Source organism: Salmo trutta, chromosome 15 (genome assembly GCF_901001165.1).
Source record: "Salmo trutta chromosome 15, fSalTru1.1, whole genome shotgun sequence".
Classification (NCBI taxonomy): domain Eukaryota; kingdom Metazoa; phylum Chordata; class Actinopteri; order Salmoniformes; family Salmonidae; genus Salmo; species Salmo trutta.
Genome location: NC_042971.1, coordinates 32,701,355 through 32,711,235, shown reverse-complemented (window position 1 = coordinate 32,711,235; position 9,881 = coordinate 32,701,355). Strand labels below are relative to the sequence as shown.

The 9,881-nt window shown below is 39.9% G+C and overlaps 1 protein-coding gene across 1 annotated transcript; it reads left to right on the top strand.

The window, feature by feature from the left end:
- Nucleotides 1-2,834: 2,834 nt before the first annotated feature.
- LOC115148829 (39S ribosomal protein L22, mitochondrial) lies at nucleotides 2,835-9,512 on the top strand. The gene is made up of 7 exons (XM_029691087.1): nucleotides 2,835-3,171; nucleotides 3,276-3,318; nucleotides 3,530-3,665; nucleotides 3,823-3,888; nucleotides 7,623-7,700; nucleotides 8,282-8,351; nucleotides 9,244-9,512. The coding sequence occupies exons 1-7, from the start codon at nucleotides 3,144-3,146 to the stop codon at nucleotides 9,450-9,452; spliced, it is 630 nt and encodes a 209-aa protein (XP_029546947.1). The 5' UTR covers nucleotides 2,835-3,143; the 3' UTR covers nucleotides 9,453-9,512.
- Nucleotides 9,513-9,881: the final 369 nt, after the last annotated feature.

The following is a 9,881-nucleotide window of genomic DNA, read 5'->3' as shown; positions in this document are numbered from 1 at the left end:
CAATGAGAGTGGCGCGCGTGCACGAGAAGAGTCCATTTTACTTTCTCTGTCTTTGAACGAAAACAACGACTCCCGGTCGGAATATTAGCGCTTTTTTACGAGAAAAATCGCATAAAATTGATTTTAAACAGCGTTTGACATGCTTCGAAGTACGGTAATGGAATATTATGAAATGCTTTGTCACGAAACGCGCCGGGCGCGTCACCCTTCGTTACCCTTAGGATAGTGTCTTGAACGCACGAACAAAACGTTGCTATTTGGATATAACTATGGATTCTTTTGAAGCAAACCAACATTTGTTATTGAAGTAGAAGTCCTGGGAGTGCATTCTGACGAAGAACAGCAAAGGTAATCCAATTTTTCTTATAGTAAATCTGAGTTTGGTGAGTACCAAACTTGGTGGGTGTCAAAATAGCTAGCCATGATGGCCGGGCTATCTACTCAGAATATTGCAAAATGTGCTTTCACCGAAAAGCTATTTAAAAATCAGACATAGCGATTGCATAAAGGAGTTCTGTATCTATAATTCTTAAAATATTTGTTATGTTTTTTGTGAACGTTTATCGTGAGTAATTTAGTAAATTCACCGGAAGTGTTCGGTGGGAATGCTAGTTCTGAACGTCACATGCTAATGTAAAAAAAGCTGTTTTTTGATATAAATATGAACTTGATTGAACAAAACATGCATGTATTGTATAACATAATGTCCTAGGAGTGTCATCTGATGAAGATCATCAATGGTTAGTGCTGCATTTAGCTGTGGTTTTGTTTTTTGTGACATTATATGCTAGCTTGAAAAATGGGTGTCTGATTATTTCTGGCTGGGTACTCTGCTGACATAATCTAATGTTTTGCTTTCGCTGTAATGCCTTTTTGAAATCGGACAGTGTGGTTAGATAAAGGAGAGTCTTGTCTTTAAAATGGTGTAAAATAGTCATATGTTTGAAAAATTGAAGTTTTCGGATTTTCGAGGACTTTGTATTTCGCGCCACGCCCATCATTGGATATTGGAGCAGGTGTTCCGCTAGCGGAACGTCTAGATGTAAGAGGTTACGATACACACGCTGCGCTTTGGTCCGCTCCTTCATCCTACGACAACCGTGACACCTATCTTCCTTTTCAAGCATTCTTTCCTTCTTTCCTTTCCTAGCTCCCATACATTTTTCATTCGACACAGAGAATTGACTTATCTTCCCTGTCTCTCCTTCTCCTGCGTGGGCAGCAATACCTCACTTACTCATGCTTCAAAACCAGCTGGTGAAGGGAGAGATGTGGATGATGTGTTCATCTGATGTCAAGGATAGACACATCTTCCTTGTCTCTCCTTCCAACAGTTTGGAAAATATACACTAACACTATCAACACCAGGTAGAATTCTCAGGTTTTGACCTCCTGTTGTTTAATTACGGTTTCCCCTTCTTATTTACAGTGGGCTCACCAGAGGAGGCTGGTGGGAGGCGCTATAGAAGGATGGGCTCATTGTAATGGCTGGAATGGAATCAAATGTTCATATTATCCAGAGCGTTGGTGACTATAACTGTAATGCTGGCAACAATTTAATTACACAGTTTTTGCCGAAGTTTACTGTCACCGGCCATATTCAATGGGTGTTGAGCGTTCGGAAATTCATCAGTTATTCTGCGCTCTGGCACACTCAGACGAGAGCGCTCTAAAATCGGAATATATAGCCAGAGTGAATTTACTAACGCGCCCTAAGTCTTTCGTTCTAAATCTATGGACTCGATCCAGTCATTCGATCTAAATGTTCTTTTGCCATGTTGGCTGGCAACGTTCTTATCCCTTGCTTGCTAGCTGGCCAACTTTGTCTAACACTGTCACGTCAAACAGTGCAGCCAGAATAACAGCAACGTAGCTGCTTTTGCGTTTGTTTAAGCTGTTTTCTAGTGATTTTTGTGGGATACATCCATTACAATGAGCTAATAATGTGAAATTTCGTCTGGCATAGAACATTTGCTCTCTCACCAGGCCACTGTTCCAGAAGAGATAGCCAACTACACAGCTAACACAATCACTTCAAAATGAAGCTGCAATTTCTGTTTTTCTATTGACATTTCTTGTGTATATCCATAAAATGATCCTGACTCATGATTTCGACTGGCTGAGAAAAGCTGCCAGCCTGTCTGTCTCGTCCAGACCCCGGACACATTCATTACCACTGGAGATCGAATTTCAGTATTGAAACAATGTTGCAAATGTCGGAGAGACAGACAACAAGGTTATTACAAATCTTTGTTGTTGAAAGCCAAATGCTAGTCTAAAAGAAATGGAAGATAATGTCTAGATTATTTTTTACAGTGTAGATCTAGTATATAAATTGCCTCATATGCTGAGGAAGTGAAGAGAGAAGTACAGGAAGATGGGTCCAGGGCGAGGGATCATAAGAGGCTCCCTGTGAGTAAGCCGGGCTAATAGAGTGATAGGAATAACGTGCGCCAGTAAGGTTGCTTTCTGAGCATTCATAGACATGGTTATCAACTGTACCGCAGAAATGGAACTGAAATAATAGAAATAATAGATGTTTAGCTAGCTACAGAGAAATACTTGGGTGTACGAGATTTTACTGCAGAAGAGTTACAAGGTGTGTTAGTGACGAGGTTTTAACGGGTGTTGGTAGGGCAATTTTGCCTCCTTTTCCAGTCCTTTGTCCCTTCCCATTTTGTGTCATAAAGTGTCATGAATTCACACTCCAGAACAGTAGGCGGAAACATAGGGCCAAATAAGATACATATATTAATAGGGAGGCCATCACCGGCCACGCACTCCAGTACAGTAGATGACGGTGTATGCACCTTTTAGTTGGTTGCGATCTGCCAATACAAATTTCAAGAAGAAGATCGGCGACGGAGCCCTGAGAAGGAGCACCAGTATCTTTGCGTTTCCACTAGTTACCTTAGACCAAAAAAATGATAAAACCAGAAAAATGCTTATTAGTTGTAACTTAAAGTTAGGGTTAGTCATAAGTTTAGCAGTGTGTTAAGGTTACGTTTAAAATAAGATTTTAAGAAGATACATTTTAGAAATAGGCGGGGTTTATGAATGTGTGGTTGTGGTAAGTAGCGACGACAGTCGAGACTGTGCACTTGCCGTAAAGCAGAAGTTGTGGACGACGTCATACATTCAACATGGCGACCTCCGTAATGGTAGGCGGTGGTAAGTTTAATAGTATTGTACTTGAAATGCCAGTGTCTAATTCATTCTCTACCTCTTCTAAAGTGTGGTTTAGAATGAACTTAACATGGGTTATGTTTTCATAGGATTCACACTACTCAGGAGTGTTGCTGGGCAGATACGCTCAAGGTAAGGAGAACCAGCACACGAGCTAACAGCGCTGTAATTTCAGTAAAGGACAAATCAAGCAGTTATTATACATGTGCTTACAACTTTCATAATTGTACCTATTACAAGTATATGCCAGATTTTATTTTTATTGTGCCTCTTTCTGTCTATAACTTATCAAACGTTAGCTAGCTAACGTTAGCTTCTTAGCGAAGTTCTCTTCTCTACCCAGGCTATTTGCCTTTGGTAAAACCCAGAAGCTCTCCTGCATCCACACCAGCGCCTCATTAGATGTCAACAAGAACTGGGACAGGAAGAACCTGCAAATGTTCCCACCACAGCAGCCTGATGAAGCACGAAGACCTGCAGTGAGTTCCAACAACCAAATGATACATACAGTAGTTATGGTTAAATAAAACCTTTATTCCCATGGAAATCATTCCATATCTGACCATTTTATTGTTAACTAAGTGGTTTTCAGTTGTTGCGATATACTAAATACAGACCAATATATTTATTTCACAGGAGGTGCACCACTGCAGGAGGCAAATCAAGTACAGCAAGGACAAGATGTGGTATTTAGCAAATATGGTGGGTGTCTCAAGGTTTGAATGTAAAAGCAACATGTTGAACACCTTCCAGATAGCCCTAGACATAACAGATTTTACTGCGTATTCTCACTCTTTCGATGCTACATTCAAAATCTCATAAATGTACTTTCTTTACGTAATCTTGTCCCTCTTTGAAACATGAAGAGTTCACCATGACTCTCCTCACTCTTTTCTGGACTTTTGCTTCTTGTAAAGAGATCCCTGGTTTACTAAGGTCTTGTAAAGGAGAGCATTGCCCCTTTTTTTTTAAATTTATTTTTTTATTTTTTGCCACGCATGCACCAATCAATTTAATTAAATGTGCTTGCACACATGCAGGACTTTTATTATGACATAAGGTGGAGCAGTGAGGATGTGATTTCAGGCATATGCAGCAGACCCACGTTTGAAAAGTCTGTTTTTAAAGGCCCAAATGAAGCCGTTTTCTCTATAAAATAATTTCTCTAATTTCAGTTAAGGACCTTACTGTAATAGTTTAACATTAAAATAATCTGAAACTTTTTTTTTTGTGCAAAAAATAATTTCTCACGCAATAATTTAGCTATGACTGGGTGTGGTCTGACTGGGGAGGGATATGTAATCTGAAAACAAGCTGTTATTGGCAGAGGGGTTTGGAACTCTTTATTGGGCTATATTAACTTATACTGTCTAATATCTCGGCTAATAACTTTGGAGGAGGGGGAATCTAAAGATGCAACAACTAGGATGTGTTGCTAATATGACTTGGATTGTGCCTTTGGCTTCTGGTCAATTAAAGTTTATTTGAACCAAAGAAATCAAGTGATGGACAGCAATACAGAAAACAAAATACAAAGAAATGGTGTGGTTGGAATGTACAATACATAAATAAAAAGGTTTTAAAATGGATAACAATCTGCTAATTATAAATGTATACATGAATTGATCAGTAATCACTAAACAGTAATTTATAAAAAACACTTACATAAGTATTCAGACCCTTTACTTAGTACTTTGTTAAAGTACCTTTTGGCAGCGACTACAGCCCTGAGTCTTCTTGGGTATGACGCTACAAGCTTGGACACCTGTATTTGAGGATTTATTTTTTTATCCCATTCTTCTCTGCAGATCCTCTCAAGCTCTCAGGTTTTATGGGGAGCGTTGCTGCACAGCTATTTTCAGGTCTCCAGAGATGTTCGATCAGGTTCAAGTCCGGGCTCTGGCTGGGCCGCTCAAGCACATTCAGAGACTTGTTCCGATACTAATCCTGCGTTGTCTTGGCTGTGTGCTTAGGGTCGTTATTCAGTCTGAGGTCCTGAGCAGATTTTCATGAATCTGGACTTGGCTCCGTTCATCTTTCCCTCAAACCTGACTAAAACGCACTGAAAAACATCCCCACAGCATGATGCTGGCACCACCATGCTTCACAGTAGGGATGGTGCCAGGTTTCTTCCAGATGTGCTGCTTATTCAGGCTAAAGAGTTCAATCTTGGTTTCATCAGACCAGAGAATGTTGTTTCTCATGGTCGGAGAGTCCTTTAGGTGCCTTTTGGCAAACTCCAAGCGGGCTGTCATGTTCCTTTTACTGAGTGACTTCCATCTATCCACTCTACCATAAAAGGCCTGATTGGTGGAGTGCTGCAGAGATGGTTGTCCTTCTGGAAGGTTCTCCCATCTCTACAGAGAAACTCTGGAGCTCTGTCAGTGACCATCGGGTTCTTGGTCACCTTCCCGACCAAGGCCCTTCTCCCCTGATTGCGCATTTTCACCCGGCGGCCAGCTCTAGGAAGAGACTTGGTGGTTCCAAACTTCTTCCATTTTAAGAATGATGGAGGCCACTATGTTCTTGGGGACCTTCAATGCTGTAATCAAGTTGTCGAAGGATGATCAATGGAAACAGGATGCACCTGAGCTCAATTTCAAATCTCATAGCGAAGGGTCTGAACACTTAAATAAGGTGTCTGTTTTATTTTTAATACATTTGCAAATGATTCTTACCCAGTTTGTTTGATTAAGTATTGTGTATAGATTGAGTGTTTTTTTTTAATCCATTTTAGAGTTCAGCTGTAACAAAATGTGGAAAAGGGGAAGGGGTCTGAATACATTCCTGAATGTGCTATATATGGAGGAAATTACTGAGCATCTCTTATAGTTTGTCTACTGTTCCCTATGCACTTGAATGTCTAATGGCAGTGGCACTTCCAATTTTAATAAAAAAAAAAAAATGGTAACTCATTTTAATTGTGGCCATCCAAGTTTAACACACAATTGCATTTTAGAAATATTGCACAGTGACTGGTCTTATAAAAGCACATGTTGCACTCCAGCAGCAATGGGCTGAAGCGCTGCAGCAGCTCTAATGCTGTCTGAGGTGGTATTTTGCTCAAAATAGGCTCTCTGTATGCTGTGCGTGTGATAAATAAAATACATGCCTAACGTAAATACACATGCGGCAATTTAATTCCACAATTATGCTAATTAAGCTATAGACCGATAAGCATTACGGCCATATGTATTTCCGTGGACTGGTCTTTCCATCAATGAAAAAAGTATTATTTTGCAATTGGATTGTTTTTTTTTGTTTAAAAAAAAAAAATAGATATTTTTTTTTTCTCCCGGTCAATTTGGCTGGCAACAATTGTATTTATCGGCTTTTCATATTTTTTTTTTGGGGGGGGGGGTTAAAAGCCTTGAATAATGCTTTCCTGTGGATATTTAGGCTCAAATTCCCAATGGTTGGCGCTAAGGTCCAATGCCCTGCAAAAAATGTCAAGTAATTTCAAATAGAATTTTATTCAAGATTCGTGACGCGCATGTGATGAATTTTTACGCTACAATGTTGTCCAAGAGGGATAGCATTTTCATATACACAGCTATGGCCTTCCCTGCTTTCACTTTCCTAGTGGGTTGTTGTCCAGTGCTTTCCTTGTGCCTGTCCCATAGATTGGTTGTCATAACAATATAATGTAAGGCTGACCTCTGACAGCCTTGTAGGCTGTCCTTTTAAGTATGCTATTTTGTTAAATGCAGTCAAAAACATTGTTTTCCTGTGTTTTATATATATTTCCACACTGAGGTTGGCGTAATACTGGGAAATTGAATGCGCTTTTTGAAAAGGCCGCCTGAAATTTTAGCCTGTTTTGATGGGATGGAGTTTTGGCCTGCCTGGTGACCTCACGGTAAATTAGTTAATAGACCAATAAGAAAGAGTTTCAAACCTCTCTGCCAATAACGGCTAGTTTCCCTCCCAACTCAGACCACTCCAACAGTCCTACCAAAATTGTTGCTTGAGAAATTGCTCTTTGCTAAGAACATCATTTATTTTTGTACCATTTTAATTTAAAACGATCACAGTAAGGTACTTAATTGTTAATCAGATGATTTGGTATTGAGATAAAAACAGGTGCATTGAACCGTTTTTAAAATGATAAAGTATTATGCCAAAGGTGCATAAAGATGTCAATTTAGATATGACATTGTTTTAGCACTATCAGAGTTTTTAAACTATAGCGTGCAACATGGTTCAATGCACCAGTAAATCAGCACATTCTACTCTTTTTCGTTTTTCAAATTGTCAGTGTCTTGGAGGTAAAATTGGGATCATGTATACTGTGCTGACGAGAATACAAAAAGAGTAACGGAGAGCAATGTACACACAGTAAGGCGAACTTGGCCAACAAGGCATTTGTGGTAAGTGCATGGGGCCTGCCATTTTTATGCGTCCGCTATTGGTTGACTTCTGTATTCCTCCAACAGATCAGAGGAATGACCATTGACGATGCCATTGCACAGCTTGAGTTCAATGACAAAAAGGGGGCAAAGATTATGAAAGAGGTATGTTTTATCCTTGACTTTCTACAGCATGCTTTAACTAGTTTTGGAAAACAATGCAACATTTGCTTTAGGCTTGTGATGCAACAAGCTCTCACAGACTCAAATCAGAGTTAGACATCCATTCATGTTTCTCAAACGTCAAATTTCAAAGTGTTGAAGGTTAAGTTTAGGAATTAACTACAAATTTAAGGTTAGGCATTTGATGCCTAGGCTTAAAAGAATATCAAAAATAACTAGCACTGGATTTGAACATGCACCCTTTTGAACCAGAGGCAGATGCTTACCTTTTCAACCAGTGGCAGATGCTTGCGCCCATCTGCCATCCCCGTCAACAACGCCCTAGCAAAACCGAAACCTACTTGAAGGTAACGGAGCTCGCTGTTGTCCCTAGTGGCCTTGTTTCCACGTCATCTCCCGATGTCCTCAGACATGGATGGACGTCGAATACTGATTTGTATCACGGGTGACCTGTCTGATGTGCTCATGTCCAATAGTTATACTGACAAAATACACTCGTATGACTTGTCAGTGTTTGGCCGCTGTCTTCCTTTCATGATGTGATACGTTGTTGTATTTCTAAGGTTCTCTTGGAAGCCCAGGAGATGGCAGTCAGGAATCACAACGTGGAATACAAGTCCAATTTATATGTTGGTAAGTGTCAACTGTCGTACATCTTCTTGAAATCTTACACATCAAATTGTATTCGTCTCATACACAGTTCACAGCAGGTATAAAAGGCGCAGCAAAATGCTTGTGTGCTAGCCCCCTTAATGCACTACGTTAATCAATATTAATAATAATGAAGAGTCGGGTAAAAGAGGTAGTATGCATAGTAATAATAGACTCTATTTACAAATATGTGGGCAGTGTCTCGGTCACATAGTAGAATAAATGGTATATCATAGAACAGCAGTGTTGACTGTTTTGTGTGAGGGTTGGATGTGTGGATACTAGTCAGTACGGGGGGGGGAAGAAATGTATTTATTCACTACTGTAAGTCGCTCTGGATAAGAGCGTCTGCTAAAATGACTAAAATGTAAAATAATCTTTAAGGTGCAGATAGTCTCTACTACACAACTTCATACACATAACAACATCTTGTTAGAATCCTCTGACAATAAAATGTATGACAGAAATTGCCCATGCGTGTCCTAAATAGCATGAATTGAATTCCTGAATGTAAATTGTTTTAACAAGGTTAGAATAAAGTGATGGTGATCATCAAAGGGTGTATGGTGCATTCTAATCACGTCCTGACTGTTTCAAATGGAAAAGGCAATGGAAATTTATTGAAAAATCACAATGGGGATGTCATTTTAGATGCCTGAAAATACATACTTTTTTTTCACTTCAGAGGCTGGGTATGATTTATTCAAATGTAATTCAGAGGTTATTATAGATAAACAAATGGAAACAGAAATATCTTTATTCTGATGTGTTTGACATTCAAATGCAATTCCAGAATGAGAAATGTGTCAGTGTTCTATATGTCTGTCACGCACACTCTTTCACGCACTCTTTATCCCCTTCTCCCTCACTTCAGCGGAATCATTCTCCAACAAGGGGAAGTACCTGAAACGTATCCGTTACCATGGCAGAGGAATGTTTGGGATCATGGATAAAGTGCACTGCCACTACTTTGTCAAGCTGGTGGAGGGGCTTCCACCGAAGGCAGAGCAGAAGACTGGCTTCGACCAGGCCAAGGAGTACGTTGAACAGCTCAAGAGTCGTACCATTATCCACGCACTCTAGGGAAACTTACTGTTTGTGATTTGATATGTTGTAAATAAATAATGTATCATATTTGCGGGATTGTTTCTCCAATTCTGGCTTTTCTCATTTAAGTAGTATGTTGTTGTGAGATTGTCTGCTTTTGATCGCACCCAGCAGTTAATTGTTTACATTGACATTTTAGTCATAGCATAAGCTCTTACAGAGGCTGTAAGTAGCCTAGCAGTTAGAGCGTTGGACCAGTAGCCTAAAATTTGCTTGTTTCAAAGCCTGAGCCGACAAGGTGAAAAATCTGTCTGTGCCCTTGAGCAAAGCGTTTAACCAAAAATGCTCCAGGGTCGCCGTTGATAAATGCTGACCATGGCCGTGACCCCACTCTCCTAGGGTGTCGCGGGGAGTTGGGATATGCAAAAAAACATTTCCAATTCACACAAGCGTATAATACTCCCT